The sequence below is a fragment of the Notamacropus eugenii genome, chromosome 5, assembly GCF_028372415.1.
Source record: "Notamacropus eugenii isolate mMacEug1 chromosome 5, mMacEug1.pri_v2, whole genome shotgun sequence".
NCBI lineage: Eukaryota > Metazoa > Chordata > Mammalia > Diprotodontia > Macropodidae > Notamacropus > Notamacropus eugenii.
The window spans coordinates 103,630,577-103,647,736 of NC_092876.1; the positions used below are offsets into that span (position 1 = coordinate 103,630,577).

The window sequence follows — 17,160 nt, forward strand, 5'->3', positions numbered from 1 at the left end:
TAAACACAGTTAATTCTTTCAAACCTCTTAGCATGGTTTCAAATTCCCTCACCATCCTAATTACCTGTTTTTTGGGGAGGAGGGGACCCTAGAAGTATAATATGCACCCTAAGGGCTAAGACTCATTTATATTTTTGTATGTGCATTTCTTGGCACATAGTAAATATTAAATAAGTAGATGCCTGTTGAGTGATTAAAAGTGCTAAGTCTTTTTCCTACACAAACTGTCATCTAACCATGCACTCTGGACTTTGTGCTCTTGGTTTTTTGAATTCAAATCTATGACTTTGCACCTTTCCCTTTTACCTTTCCCCATCTTAGATTCAGCCCATTATTCTAGCCAAATGAGATCTTCCCAGATGTCAGTCCTGTAATCCAGTGTGTGCCCAGCTTTGTGCCATCTACAGACTTGATAACTGTACCATCTATACTTTCACCCACATTGTTAATAAAAATGTGAAAGTAATAAAAATGGAAAACACTTTTTGTTATGGTTGTTCAAATGGTTTTGAATCCACTTAACTAGATGAACACCTAACCCATGTTTTCCTGTTTTGCCTGAAAAAAATAACATGTAGACTTGTAGAATGCTTTGCTGAAATCTAACCATAGAATATCTGTGGCATTCTATGCTTGTACCAGTAACTGTCAAAAAAGGAAGCGAGGTTAGTCTGACTTTTTGTTGATCAGTGCAGGCTGGTTCATAGCGATTACTGCTTTACTTTGTGGGCTCACAAACCATCCCTTTAATAATGAATGTGAGACAGTCAGAGAAAGAACTATGGAGTCTGAATGCAGATCAAAGCAGACTCTTTTCTCTTTGTTTGGTTTTTTCTTTCTTGTGGTTTTTCCCTTTTGTTCTGATTCTTCTTTCACAACATGACTAATGTGGAAATATGCTTAATATGATTGTACATGTATAGACTCTACCAGATTGCATGCCATCTTAGGGGAGGGTAGAAGGGAGGGAGAAAAAAAGTTGGAACTTGAAATCTTATAAAAGTGAATGTTGTCATTGTTAAAAATAAAATACTATTAAGTGGAAAAAATAATAAATATGAGCATTTTGTCAGGAGTTACAGAATCATCTTGATCTCATTAGATTTATATTTATATGCATTACTTTCTTTCCTGTCAACAACAATAAACATTTATTAAGCACTTACTATATGGGTTACAAAGAAAGACATATCACAGTCCTTGCCCTCAAGGAGTGTATATTCTAATGGTGGAAATAACACCCAAATAGTTGCATACATACAAGTTATATAAAAGAATGGAAGACCAGGATGGGATTTGACCTGAATCTTGAAGTAGAGAAACAGAGGCAGCATGGGGAATAACCAGTGAAAGGGCATGCAGTAATGTATTTGAGGAAGAACAACATTGTTGGATCACAGAGCAAAGTAAAGTACTCAGGGGGAGTAGAGTTTATTGGAATGACTGGAAGAGTTTAACCCCCCTAGAATGAAGACAGGAAATGGGCAGGCCAGAATAACTGAGCTCACTGAGGGGGCTTGAGAGATAACAGCTGCTGGGACCTGGGCTGCTGCCTGCCTCTTTTCAGTGCCTTTTTTTTTTGTATATTACATTTTTCAAGATTCTTTTTTGGTTTGCACAAGATGAGCAAGTATAGAAATAACTTCAGCAGATGCAATATCTGCTCATTAATATTCATAGCAATATAAAAAGGCTTTTCCAGAAATATTAGTTTTCTTCATAATAACTATAACAAATATTTATCCATTTGCCTCCTATGAGTTGGACAATATACCAGGCATTGCAAATTAAGAGGAGGCACGGAGTCCGCAGGGTGCTAGCTTGGGGTGTGGCAGGGAATAAACACTTGTAATATCTCTAAACCAGGTGCCTTCCTGGTTTTTTCTTCATTTAATCTAAACCAATAAAAAGCCAAACACCCAAAACTTATTTTTTAAATCTAATTTAGATGCCTCATCGAGAAAAAGAAGCTTCGAGGAAAGAAGTCATTCTTTTGGCAAAAATGAAGCATCCAAATATTGTAAAATTCTTCACATCTCTTCAAGGTTTGCTTTTTCTGATTTATAGGAGCATATACATTGCGTTGTTTGGGCAGTGGTTCCTGAAAGCTGGGACTAAAGCAAGTTTGTTTAAGTTGAAAAATTTCTTCCACTCACCTTACATCTGAACTTTATCAGGTTTATTGATCTTCAGTTGGCAATGGTTGCTAGAATTATTTTAATTCTAAATTTCTATGATGCCTCCTGACTTCAGTAAGTACCAAGCACGGTGCTTTGCATACAGAAGTCACTTAATAAATGTACATTGAAAAAATTAGCAAATAGCCCTCTACCAAGGCTGTGAGCCTGGAGTTAGGAAGACTTGAACTCAAATTTAGCCTCAGACATTAGTTGTATGACACTGGACAAGTCACTGCTCTCTGTCTCAATTTCCTTCTCTGTAAAATGGAGATAATAATAGCCAATATTTCCCAGAGTTGTCATGCAGATCAAATAAAAATAATTGTGAAACACTTAGCACAGTGCCTGGTTCATGGTAAGCAATATATAAATATTAGCTATCATTATTATTAAAAACTTAAATGCTCTATGGGATGCTATTAAAGAAAATCCTATAGTGAATATTATGCAATTACTATAATATATACTATATGGGGCAGCTGAGTGGCACAGTGGATAGAGCGTGGGGCTTAGAATCAGGAAGACTCATCTTCCTGAGTTCAAATCTGGCCTCAAACGCTCCTAGCTGTGTGATCCTGGGCAAGTCACTTCACTCTGTTTACCTCAATTTCCTCACCTGTAAAATGAGCTGGAGAAGAAAACAGCAAACTACTTCAGTATCTTTGCTAAGAAAACCCCAAATGGAATCACAAAGAGCCTGAAACGACTGAACAACAAAAACATAGAGTTCTTGTGAAATTCCCTCTTTAATTCAAGCAGCAGACTAGCCAGTCCATCCAGGTTGTCCTGCATGCCTAGAAGGCACTCCCTGCTTTACCTCTCCTCCTTACACTCCCTCATTATTTTTCAAGGCTAAGCTCAAATGCCACCTCCCACACATATCCAAAATTCTTTCCACTTGCTATAGCACCTTCTGCCTTGTAATGTAGCTATTTGTGTTTGTCTCATCCCCTTTTCAAGATGATAAACTCCTTGAAGTCAAAGTAAGATTGTGTCTTTCTCATCCTGGTATCCTCACAACGTCAATCACACTGGCTTGCATATAGGAGATAACTGATAAATATTCGTTGAGCGGCATTGTATGTCTTTGCATCCCTCATAGTGTATCTAGTATGCATATAATAATAACAGTAACAATAATAATAAGCTCATCAGAGCTTACATAGTGACATACCCATTTGTACAGAGGGAGACAAAGAGTACAAGCTCATTAGAGCTTAAGGTCACACTTAGACTCTTGGGATACACTGTATTAGTGTGTATTTGATGGAAGCACATTTTAAGGAGGAAAAAAGAGGGAAGAAATAGAGCGAGCGAAAATAGAAAAGAAAGAGGGAAGTTGTTCAGTCTTGTATGACTCTTCTTGGCCCCTTTTGGGGTTTTCTTGGCAAAGATACTGAAGTAGTTTGCTATTTCCTTCTCCAGCTCATTTTATAGATGAAAACACTGAGGCAAACAGGATGAAGTGACTTGCCCAGGGTCACACAGCTAGCAAGTGTCAAAGGCTAGATTTGAACTCAGGAAGATGTGTCTTCCTGACTCTAGGCCTAGCACTGTATCCAGGGTGCCACCTCGCTGCCACAAAATGGAAGTGGGAAGGAAAAATATGGGAGAGGGAAAAAAAAGGTGATTTCCCCAGACCATCCTCCTAGGCTTTTTCAGTTTAAGGAGTCAGGAATGTGTTCCCATCTCATTCATTCAGTCAACAGCATATGATGGTTAATGAACTGGATTTAGAGTCAGAAATATGGGCTTGAATATGAGCTCAGCCACTTATTTACTAACTGGGCAAGTTATCTAACTTTTTTTCACTCTAAATTTTACAATGAAATGGTAGAGAACTAGAGAGTCAGTTGGCTACCTCTCTATTATTTCTCCCTTCCCTTCTTCTCTTCTACCATTTTTCTTTAAGCTATATTTATTTCTGTTTCATCTTTTCTCTTCCTCCTCCTGCTGTTCTTTCTGCTTGAAATTTGTTCTCACCAAATACATGCTAAATTTGAACAATCTGTTTGATGATGTCCAATGCAGAGCCTCTGACTGATGCAAACTTTTATTTATATTAAACACTTTTCAGTATAGGAGCAACATGATTAATTTTCTGATCACCCTCACTCTTACGTATGTATTGCTCACCCCTACTCATGCATCTGTATTGGTCACCCCCACCCTTGTATCTATATTGATTATATGGCCTAAGTAGGGGTTCTTGGGATCCATGAACTTGATTTTAAAAAAATATATTTTGATACTTATTTTTCAATATAATTGAAAATTCCTTTGTAATTACAATTCTTTTATAATCCTATGTATTTTATTTTATGCATTAAAAATATTATTCTGATAAAGGATCCATAGGCTTCACTAAACTCCCAAGGGGCCTGTGATACCAGAAAATGTTAAGAAACTCTGTACTAGAGTATAAAGTCCAAGCTTGTTAGCCTAGTTTTCAAAGCCTTCCACCTTTTGGCCTCAGACCTATCATTTTCCTTGACTGTCCTACCTCTCTGTAGGAGCTCTGCGCTCTAGACATTCTACTTATGGAAACATTTCCTGGAATTTCTTGTCTCCATGCCTTTCTAATGCCTTCACCCTCCTTTTTGCCTCCTAATCTTTTAAGATCCATTTTAAATGCCACATTTTCCAGGAATCTCTCTTTGACTACCATGGCCTAAAACTTTATTTCTTCTGCACTTCTATGGCACTTTCTGCCCATTTTGAGGCAGAGTACATAGCAGATGGATGGTTGGACTTGGAATTGGCAGACATGGATTGGATTCTACCTCCTGTACTTACTAGCTCTGTGATTTTTTGCACATCATTTACCTACTCAGTTGCAGTTTTTTCAGCTGTGAAGTTGGGATGATGAAAGTATCCACCTCACAAGGTTGCTGGAAGGGTCCCAGGAAATAATATATGTAAACCTTAAAATTCTTATAAATGTAAGTCATCATCATCATCATCATCATCATTATTATCTAGGTGTCACAGTGGATGGAGTGCTGAATGGACCTGGAGTCCGGAAGACATGAGTTCATGTATGACCTCAGACACTTACCACCTGTGTAACCCTGAGCAAGTCACTCAGCCTCTGTCTCAGTTTCCTCAACCACAAGATAGGGAAGATAATAGCACCTATCTTGCAGAGTTGTTGTGAGGATCAAATGAGACAGTATTTGTAAAAAAAAAAAACAAACAAAACTCAACAAGAAAAACAATTTAAAAAATCTCAGCACAGTGCCCGATACATAGTTAATGCTACATAAATCCTTAATTCCTTTACCTTTGTGATCTTGTGAAAGTTAACTGCTAATTTTAGTCCTCTGGCTAGTGTGGAGGTGTTGTAGTGGTGGTGGTGGTGGTGGTGTTGCTTTTCAGTCGTGTGTTACTCTTTATGGCCCCATTTCAGGTTTTCTTGGCAAAGATATTGGAGGGCTTTGCCATTTCTTTCTCGAGCTCATTTTACAGATGAGGAAACTGAGGCAAACAAGGTCAAGCAACTTGCCCAGGGACACCCAGCTAATAAGTGTCTGAGGCCAAATTTGAACTCAGGGAAATGAGTGTGACTCCAGGGCAGGTATCTGTATGATTAAATCACACTACCATATTTAACTTGATCCATACTCTATAATCCAGTGACACTGACTATATTATTGTTTCTCATACAACATTCCATCTCCTGACTTTGTACCTGTTCTCCATGCTGGGGAAGTTTTCCCTCCTTGTCTCTGCCTCATGGCTTTCTTTAGAGTTTAACTCAACTTCCACATTTTGTAAGAGGCCTTTCCTAGTCTTCCCTATTACAAATGCTTTCCATCTGAAATTTTCCTATCCCCCTTTTCAAGCCCAAGTTAGACATCATAGCCACCCTGTGTTCCTCAAACTGGTAATAACACACCCCACAGACCTTACATAAAACTTTTTTAAAATTAATAGGATTAGGAACTGGACTTGTGATTTCAAGGGTATAGGGAATTCATGGATGCAGAAACCCCCTGCCCATCAGTGCAGGGCAGCATGTTCTGCATAGTTTACTTATTAGAGTGTTGTCCCTACTAGATCACTTAGGAGTGAAGTGGGTTGCTCAGGTTCACACAGCCAGTACATGTCCAAGGGTACATGTCTTGAATCCAGATCTTGCCAGGTTTTAAAGCAGACTCACCATTTATGATACAACACTGCTTCTCATGTTATAATATTGTGTATTATGACTGTCTGTGTTGCTGTTGCATTCAATTACATTCTAAATTCCTCTACCAAGTTGTAAGTTCTTTGAAAGTGGGAACTGTATCATCTAAACTTTGTATCTCACCTTGCACCTAGTACATAGCACAGTGCTCTGAATACACAATGTGCTTAAAGAAACATTTGTTTTTAAGAGAGAGAGAGTAGAGAGCTCAGAAACTTCTCCATATCTTTCCAATCTAGTGCTTGTGCAATAACTTATTTTTGGGGGGAGAGGGGACCCAAGCACAAGGATTTATATAGGTCCCTTTTAAAATTTAATTTTATTAGATTAGGCTCATTATTCTAGACCACTGAGATCTTTTTGGATTCCCATTCTTTACTTGATGTAGCAGCTATCCCTCCCAGCTTTCACATCATCTGTAAATCTGATGCCCATACTAAATATCAGTTCTTCTCTTTATCCATTCCCAAAGTGAGCCCAGCTGCTATTCATGCTTGTGCTACCAAAATCAGGCACCATTGTTCACCTGATGGGAGCTACCACGATGGAAACATAGTACCTGGAAAGAAGGAACAAGCCTCCTATGGAGGATTTGCCCTGTAACATCAACCTTCTTCAGTGATAGGAGCATAAATCTGCACAGGAAAAAGTGAAAGAGGGAGTCATGAATATAATTATGGACTCTCTACTACAATATTACTGAAATACCTCATTAGGATGTAGAGGTGACCTGATTTCTGGAAGGTTCTCACAGCAAGCTCATGCTCTGACAATTCTTACCAATCCAGAAAGGTCTTGCATATGGGCTCAGTGATGGACTGTGTGCCTTTTAGGTTTAAGGACCAGCTTAGTCAAGTTCATAGAAGCTCAGTACTACAAGGTTGACTAATAAGTGTCAGATATTTTGACCAAAACCACTGATTAAATCTTTTAGAAGGCAAGGAGTGATTTTTGAGCTATACCAGTATAGGGAATACACACACAGATGAAATAACTTTTTCTTAAAGTATTGGCAAATCATATTTATTCATTTAAAAAATGGAAGATACATCTTATCTTAAGTATTTTTATAAATTATTTTGGAAGGATATTTTAGTTATGCTTTACCTTTAAAGAATTAATACATATAGGAAAGTCATTCCAGTAAATAAAATAATGCCCCTTTTTTCTTATAGAGGTGAATAAATTATATATTGTGATGGAATATTGTGATGGAGGAGATCTTATGAAGAGGATTAATAGGCAACATGGAGTGCTCTTTGATGAGGACCAGGTAAAGGATTCTAATGGGGGGTTGTAACATGTGTGCTACCAACAGCTAGTATTTGAGAGAGAGAAAAAAGAGATATTTACTTTTATAATTCCAAAACTGGATTATTCTGCATTAGACTCCTCAGATTAGAATGCAGTGAATTAGTCAGTGTTCTAGACAAATATACTTTGACCAAGAATACATACACAGTTATGGATATAGTGACTCTCCTACTGAAAATGGAATCATCTTGCTTAAAAGAATGTTAGCATTCTCAGAACATCCAGCCTCCCCTCCCCTGCACAAGTCTGTATGTGCTATTAAGATAAATATTTACTTCCCTTTTAAAATCAAAATCTGGAAACATTTAAAAACAGAACATTATAAATGCAACATATTAAACTCTTGACTTGGTTTTATTCCTTTTCACGTTGGGGCAGCTACCTTATAATAGCTATGTAACTTTGCTAGTGAAGGGAAAAACCTTCTTAGAAAATGTCATTTTAGTTTCACTGATTATTAAGAGGAGAGAGTGAAAAATAATGGCCTCTTTTCTCAAGCCCATTCTGTACAACCGCCTCTTTTTAATACACACAGAGCTTTTGTTGGAGTCCATTTGGGAGCTCTGTGCATGGCAGAGATATGTGCCTCTGTGGAGAATAACAATCCGGGTCAGGATGATGGATGCTTAATGTTCTGGATTAAAGCACTCCACAATCATGTTATCTTCATCTTTCCTGAGCTCTTTTTGTTACATTTTGTTATTTAAGACCATTATGATCCCATACATTGCCTCCAGTTTTGTTGTTAAATATTTCAAATATGAATAAGCAATCCGCTGTGAATGCATTTAAGCATTCTTCCTCTGCTCTTGGAGGAGCATATTATTTCTGGATGTATGGAAAACATGTCTCCTCTCCTCCTCTGTGTACTGTTTCTCCTTATTTATATAACTGGCCTTTGCTGTTAAAGTGTGGGCTACATATAATCTTGATAAAAGAGCCTCCAGAATTACGATTTAACATTATGTCTCTGGAGCATACCTGAATATATTTTCCCCTTTTTCTGTATTTAATGTGACAAAGAAACAAGCAAATTCTTGTGACTTAGTAAAATTTGAGTGTCATCTCTATTGACATGGAGTGCATGCTGAAAAAGACCCTGGATTTTATGGAAAGAAATTGATTAAAAAAAAAAAAGGAGCAAAATGAGGTGTTAAAAGTGAGATAAAAGCAGATTCTAAAAACTTATCTTCTTGTTGTCCATATTTTCTCTTATTGCAAAAGGAATCACAAGTGAGAAGCAACACAGTTATCAGGAAAAATAAAATATAAGTGCGGTGCCCAGCACGTTTTTAACATGCAAGTGTTCAGTAAGAACAAAATGAGGAACCGTCTCAGTCACTTCCTTGCTTCTAACCGTTTATCTTTTAATTATTGAATTCTCACTCACATCAAGGACACAGTGGACAGAGGGCTGGATCTGGAGTCAAGAAGGGCTGAATTTCAATCCATCCTTAGACACTTACTAGCTATGGGACCTTGGGAAAGTCACTTAACCTCTGTTTGCCTCAGTTTCCTCATCTGTAAAATGAGGGTAATAATAGCAGCTACCTTCCAGGGTTGTTGTGAGGATCCAATGAGATCATAACTGTAAAGCACTTAGTATAGTGCCTAGTACATAGTAAGTGCTATATAGATGTTAACCATTGAAGATGATGATGATGAACTCATCTGGCAAAATTGTGGCCTATCATACCTCAGTTCTCCTTGTTAGAAAATGAATAGAATTAAAGAGGAAAGTGGTTACTTACATAAATGCACATGATATTTACAGAGGATATCCATGTAATTTACTTTGTTTTTGCATCTTGTCACTGGGACATTTCACTGAAATTGCAACTGTCACATTGACAGAGTTACTTCTCTTTCATTGTAGATTCTGGGTTGGTTTGTGCAGATCTCTCTGGGATTGAAACATATTCATGATAGGAAGATCTTACACAGAGACATAAAAACACAGGTAAATAACCCAGGGAAGAGGACCAAGAAAACAGAATCTTTTTCTTGATTTAACTCACATTGCTTTTTCTTTGTTTACAGAACATTTTTCTCAGTAATAATGAGATGGTTGCAAAGCTTGGGGACTTCGGCATAGCAAGGGTATTGAACAAGTAAGTAGCTTTTAAATATATTTTCTTCCCTGCTTAAAGTAGGTATGTTTAGGCATGAAAGTTACTATTGTCTAATACTTTTAGGTTAATATTTAGATACAGACTCTGAGGTGCAGTTGATACGCTGAAGCCCATCAAACAAATGTGTGTTTGTCCTTCGTTGCCAAAGAAGACTGTGCCATCAGAGAAATGATGACGTGACTTGCACTTGACTTTGTTTTGAGTGAGGGAGGTCTGTGCAGGTCACCAGCCACACTTCTCCTCCAGAGCCATCTGAATCCAGTGACCAGATATTCATCAGGATGACTGGAGATGACTCAGGATAAAGCACTTGGGGTTAAGTGACTTGCCCAAGGTCACACAGCTAGTGAGTGTTAAGTGTCTGAGGTGAGATTTGAACTCAGGTCCTTGTGACTCCTATACTGGGCTTAGAATAGGGCAGGCCCATGTTCATGAGTTCAAATCTAGCCTCACAGTCTTATTAACTGTATGACAAGTCACTTTAACCCTGTTTGCCTCAGTTTACTCATCTATAAAGTGAGCAGGAGAAGGGAATGGCAAATCACTACATCAAACAAATACATTGGAAGGGAAGGAAGGAAAGAAAAAAAGAAAGAATGAAAAGAAGGAAGGAAGAAGAAGGAAGAAACAAAAGAAACAAAAGAACAAAGAACCCTTCTGTCATATAAACATAGTCAAGAAAACAGATTCCCACATTGACCATATCTAAAAATACATTTCTTCATCTACATTAGTCCGTCATCTCTTTGTCATGAAATGTTCCATTTCAACAGTCTTGTGGAATCATTGTTGATCATTTCATTGATTAGGATTCTTTCTTTCAGAATTGTTCATTTTTACAATGTTAATATAATAGTATAAATTGTTTTCCTGGTTCTGCTTGTTTCACTCTGCATCAGTTCATATAAGATTCCCAATTGTCTTTCAAATCATTTCTTCATTTCTTATAACACAATACTATTCCATTACCTTCATATACCATAATTTGTCAAGCCATCCCTTAATTGATGGATTCTCTCTTAGCTTTCCAGTTCTTTACTGCTACCTAAAGAACTGCTATAAAGTTGTTGTTTGGTTGTTTTTGCATGTAGATCTTTTTCCTCTTTCTTTGATTGCTTTGAGGTATAGGCCTAATAGAGATATCACTGGGTTAAAGGGCATGAGCAGTTTAATAACTTTTGGGATATAATTCCTAATTGCTTTTAAGGATGGCTAGACCAATTTACAACTCCACATCAATGTACCTGTTTTCTCACAATCCATCCAAAATTTGGCATTTCTTTTCTTTTTTTTCTCCTCACTTTGCCAATCTGATGGGTATTAGGTGGATTCTCAGAGTTGCTTTAATTTGCATTTCTCTAATTATTAGTTATTTGAAGCATCTTTTTTCTTATGACTATAGATAGATTGGGTTTCTTCCCTTGAGAATTTCCTGTTCATAACCTTATAATAGATATTAAGTAGAGAAGGCAACCTCAGTTTCAGTAAGAGTTGAATGAGACCTCTGTGATTTTGAGCAAGTAACCACTCTTCTCCTCTCTGGCACCTCCAGATGGACTCAATCAGGGTTTCTTAACTTTTTATTGTGTCACAGACCCCTTTAGCAGTCTAGTTAAACCTATGGACTCTTAGAATAATGTTTTTAAATGCACAAAATAAAATACATAGAATCACAAAAGGAAATACTTTTATTGAAATACAATTAATGAAGTATTTTTTAAAATTCAAGGACTCCCAGTTAAAAACTCCTGAAATAAATGATCCCTAAGGTCCTTTCTAGTCCTAAAATGATACTTTGAAGGTTTTGAGAGGTTTGACTTCTAACCTCTCTCAATGCCCTCCCCAAAAGCATCTGTCTGTTTTCTGTAAAGGTTACTAATCCCTTCTCCCCTCCCTCCCTCAACCCCTCATTAGCGTTCCTGGAAGAAACACCTAGTTGTTCTTAATAACTAAGTGCTAAGGTAACAAGTTGCAGAATGGCCTCCTTTCTGGGTTTTAGGTAGATTGGGAGTAGGCAGCCACCTCAGCAAAAGCTTTGTGGTATTCTCGAGTCTCTATCTCCTTCCATTTCCCATCCTCCCTTGAATTGCCTCTTATACCGCTTGCCCTGAACAGGGTTTGTGGTGCTTGAACCGGGTGCCAGTCCCTAGTTTTGTCTGTGCCTCTGAGGTCTCTTCCAAATTGAGTTTCTCTAGCTTTTTGTTAATGGTTAAAATTCAATTTAATTCAATTTAGTTACTATGTATTGCATCTGCATGGTGCTTAGCACTATGAGGCGGTGGGTTGAATGGTAATCTGGAGGTAAATACATTGTCTTTGAAGAATCAGAAAGGTACACGATCATCATTTCTTCTAAGCCTATGTCTGTGGCCTTACTTGATTCTTTCTAAAAGAACTGTAGCCCTCTGGCCATGAGGAACCTGGGGAGAGGTAGGAGGCACAGTGTGGTGCTTGGAAATAATGGAGAATTTAAAGGCAGAGGATCTGGGTTCAAGTCTACCTCGACCACTTATTTTCCATGTGACCTTGAATGATTCACTAACTTCTCCAGACATCAGTAAATTAGTCATATCAAAGATCTCTTTCAATTCTAAGTGTTCAGTCTTATGATCTGACAAAAATAGCTGGCCTTCATGGGGGCAGCTAGGTGGTGCAGTGAATAGAGCACCAGTGCAGGAGTCAGTAGGACCTGAGTTCAAATCTCACCTCAGACACTTGACACCTACTAGCTGTATGACCTTGGGTAAGTCACTTAACCCCAATTGTCTCATTCTGGGTCATCTCCAGTCATCCTGATGAGTATCTGGTCACTGAATTCTGGTCTCTGGAGGAGAAGTGAGGCTGGTGACCTGCACAGCCCTCCCTCACTCAAAACAAAGTCAAGTGTAAGTCATGTCATCATTTCTCTGATGGCATGATCTTCTTCGGCAATGAAGGATGAACACACACAATAACTGGCCTTCATGTAGCACTTTAAGGTTTGCAAAGAATCTTATGCATGTTAACCCATTTTATCCTAACAACCCTGGGAGATGCTACTATTATCCCCATTCTACATATGAGGTAACTGAGGCACAGAAACATTAAGTGACCTACTCAGAAACACACAGCTAGTAAGGGTCTGAGACAGAATTTAAACTTAGCCTTCCTAACTCTGAGTCCTGCGCTCTATCCAATGTTTCACCTAGCTACCTTCAGCCTCAAAAGTTAGAAAATGATAATTAAGAATTGTTTTCTTTCCTTTTGTTATTTTCAAAGTAGTTTTGTTCCCAATTCTAATTAATTTTTTTTGTGATATAATGACTTCAGAATAGAGTCTACTTTTCTTGTCTCTGTGAGAATAAACTACTTTATTATCTTGTTCAAAATGTTTTTAGTACAATGGAACTTGCTCGGACATGTGTTGGGACACCTTACTATCTTTCTCCAGAGATCTGCCAGAATAAGCCCTACAACAACAAAACGTGAGTTCTTGCCATCAACTGACTCATTTGAAATTAGCTGTCAGCTCTAATTTAGAGAACTCTATAGGGATTCCAGGAACTGTGTGTCATCCTGGCCACGCTGTTGATTATAGCTTTGTTCCTTAATGTCTGTTTAAGATGGCTCCTTTGTAAAGATACATGAAAAAGTCGAGTCCTTTTGGAGAAAAGGTGTCACCATAGACACTGGAGATCTCGCTATTATATGATACCATATGGTAAATTGGGTAATTATGATCATGGGATATAAACCTTGGCCTCCGGGATTGATACTTATGAATGGACTGCCCTGAAGTTACTTGCTAAAGACTATTAATGTTTCTGATCAATCAATCAATATAAATTTATTAAGTGCCTACCATATGACTAGGCACTGTACTAAACTCTGGGGATGCAAAAAGAAGTGAAATCCAGTCCCTGATGTTAAGGAGTTTATGAAGTAGTGGGAGAGACAACATACAAACAAATATGTGCAAAGCAAGGTATGTACAGGATAAATAGGAAGTAATTAGCAGAAGGAAGGCACTAGAATTCGGAGGGGTCAGGGAAGGCTTCCAGTAAAAAGAAGAATTTTAGTTGGGGTTTCAAGGAAGTCAGTAGGCAGAGTAGAAATATTGCAGCTCTCTGTCTAAGCAACACTCACACAGAGGAGTTGTCATTGCACACATGGCAGAAACCACCTATTTAATAATAATTACAACAGCAGCTAGCATTTATATAGAGTTTTAAGGTTTGTAAAGCAATTTATAAATTTCGTTTGATTTGTATAATGCCCTTGAGAAGTAGATACTATTATCATCACCATTTTAAAAATGAGGAAACAGAGGCATGCAAAGGGTTAAATGACTTGCTCAAAGTAGTTCCCCTCATATGTCAGGTTATTCTCTGTCCTAGGATGATAGTACTTGTTTTGTGATAGTCCTCTGGCGTAAGGAAGTCCCTTCTGGGAGGACATTGGGTTCCTCTTGTGAGGTTTAAAAAGGTTGGGAGACACAATTTTTAGATAATTTAATCATTTTATTAATAATGCCAGCATTTTAATAAAAAGATGCATTTAGCTGTCTGTCTCTTAGGCCAAGGACAATCATGATGTCAGGCACACAACTTATATGCCTTTTTGGAAGAGGAAGTCTCCTGAGGGTGGCAATCAGCTGTGATTGGTTAACAGTTTAATGAGAGGTGGACTTTACAAAGAGAAGTGAGCTCACTCCAATGAGGGGCTGAGAGTGACACCATGTCATTTGGACAGACTATCCCTATACCTAGACCACCCCCAGGCTTGGGCAATCTAGACAAAGGATCTATATCCCCTACACAGGCCTGAACTAGTCACATGGAATAACAATACACAGAATAAGGAGAATATTAATCCAATCTTCCATCATCCCTGTGCTTGAGATATTTATTGGACAAGGAAATAGGACAGGGAAAAAAGCTTGGATCTCCTCAGTTTTAATAATTGGTAATTAACATGAGAGAAATAGTAATTTCTCCCACTCTGTTGACCCTTTCCCTACTCCTCCAGTGTAGGTGCAACTCTCAATAAGTTGAGTCCTTATCCAGGTCCCCAGTTTATGTCTAAGGAAAGGTCCGTGGGCCAACTAGAGGCATGGGGAAAACAACCCCTTTGTGAGCTTGGGTACTGAGAATAACACATAAAATGGTGAGAATCAGTTCAGTGCAAAGCTTTATTGCAAGCATGGGGGGAGTGGATGAGAGGAAAGAGGAAAAGGGGGTCCAATATACATCTCAGGCATACACATTAACAGAGGATAGCTCATCTGAGGGCAGCACTGCATCAGAAGACACAGAAACATGAGAAGGAGTGGTACTTCAGCAGGCTGGTGTGCTCCTGCTGGAGACAGGAGTGCCCTTCTGAGACGAGGGTTCTTATACTGTCATTTTGCTGGCCTCCCTGGAGCTGGCTGAGTTGCATATCAGGGATCAGGACAAAATGTTATTTTAAGGGTTTGTTAGCAGAGAGAAAAAACCAGCTGGTGGTGTACAAAATATTATTTGGGTTTCAGAGCTGTATTAACCTTTGAAAAATGTTATAGTCAGTATTTTTCCATGAGTATGTGCTATAAGCCTATAGCTGTTCTTAATGGGAGATCATCATGATGGACTCAAGACCACCAGGCCTAATCTTACAACTGTACTGAAAACTGAAATGAGAATGTAGTGAGTTTGGCAGCCGAGTGGCACAGTGGATAAGTTGGAGTTAGCAATTAGTTCAGCTCAGTTGTGTTGGACTCTTTGTAACACCATTTGGGGTTTTCTTGGCAAAGATACTGGAGTGTTTTACCATTCCCTTCTACAACTCATTTTACAGATGAGGAAACTGAGGCAAACAGGATGATGTGACTTGCCCAGGGTTACACAGCTAGTAAGTGTCTGAGGCCAGATTTGAACTCAGGAAGATGTGTGTTCCTGACTCCAGGCCTGGCACTCTATCCGAAGGACCATCTAGCTGCCCTGGAATTAGGAATGTGAGTTTAAATGCAGACTCAGACCCTTTCTTAAGCCATGTAATCATGGGCAAGTCATTTAACACTGCTCAATCTCAAAACCTACCTCCCAGTATTCTTGTGAAGATCAAATGAGGTAACATATACACAACACTTTGGAGTACTATGTAAATGCTATGTAAAAGTTTAATTTTTGTAATTCACCATTTTCTCCATCACTCTCTTAAATCTAGGCAGTCAACAAAGCAACAAATCCAGTCCTGATTTGTAATGTTTGCTGATTTCTGGGGTGTAAATGCTAACACTGAAAATTTAACATTTGGCTCTCAGAAAATTATTCCCAACTCTAAATTCCCTTGTGGTTTGTTCTTCCTTTTCAAAGAGGACCATGACATTAGGGAGATGATGACATGACTTGCAGTTGACTTTGATTTGAGGGAGGGAGGGCTGTGCAAGGTCATCAGTCACACTTTCTTCTCTAGAACCATTTGAGTCCAGTGGTCAGATATTCATCAGGACAAATGGAGATGGCCCAGGATGCAATGGGAGACCCTGGCCCTTTTAAGCTAAGGTCTTTTCAAGTCAGTGAACAGGCGACTTTAAGAAGTGAGTCAAGGGATGGCCCCTTTAATAAAAAAAGGGATGATCCCATATAACAAACAGTATTTTTTAAAGAAGGGGATGAAGGGGAAGGAAGAAAAAAGAAATAAACAAAGGAATAAAGGAAAGAAAGAAGGAAGGAAGGAAAAGAAAAGAAAAAAATCAGTACAGCTGATCAGTACATTGAAAAAAATCTGAAAACACACACATGGTAGTTCCTCTATAGCTAGATTTATTTCTTTTTCTGAGATTGAATTACTTAAGATCTCTATCTGGTCTTCTGATAGTTTGAGTATTTTATAACCTTGAAGGTATTTCTCTATTTCTTTTGTGCTCTCAGTTTTTTTTTAGCACATAATTGTGCATAACATATGCACAGAGTTATATGTGTGATTATTCTTTTTATTTCTTCTGGTTTTATTGTGATGTCACCTTGATCATTTGCTATTTCATTCATTTATTTTCTCTCTTCTTTGTAATTAGTTAATTTTTAAAAATCAGTTGTGTTAAGTCTTTCCAAATAATCAACTGTTCACTTTCTTTATGATTTCTGTGGGGGTTATTTTGGTTTTTGACTTATCTATGTCTCTTCTAATTTTTAATATATCCCCTTTTGTGCTACTTTAGGCTTGCTTATTTATTTGTTGTCTTTCTAATTTTAAAAAATGCACATTCAGCTCCTTGGCCTCTTTTTTTGCTATTTTGTTAGCATGTATTTGTAGGGATATTCCAGAACAATTATGATTTGCTGTGACCATAGCCCTACTGTCATACTGACTTACTCTTACATTGGGA

The 17,160-nt window shown here is 38.1% G+C and overlaps 1 protein-coding gene across 6 annotated transcripts in view; it reads left to right on the top strand.

The window, feature by feature from the left end:
- The window catches only part of NEK5 (NIMA related kinase 5), a 94,781-nt gene that overhangs the window by 8,022 nt on the left and 69,599 nt on the right, over window positions 1–17,160 (top strand). For 5 of the 6 annotated variants that reach the window (XM_072610464.1, XM_072610466.1, XM_072610468.1 and 2 more), the window contains 5 exons: window positions 1,949–2,045; window positions 7,545–7,642; window positions 9,560–9,643; window positions 9,724–9,794; window positions 13,193–13,279. In XM_072610464.1, the coding sequence (XP_072466565.1) occupies window positions 1,949–2,045; window positions 7,545–7,642; window positions 9,560–9,643; window positions 9,724–9,794; window positions 13,193–13,279 (437 nt within the window). The remainder of the gene's footprint in view (window positions 1–1,948; window positions 2,046–7,544; window positions 7,643–9,559; window positions 9,644–9,723; window positions 9,795–13,192; window positions 13,280–17,160) is intronic. The other variant, XM_072610470.1, reaches the window with a different exon arrangement.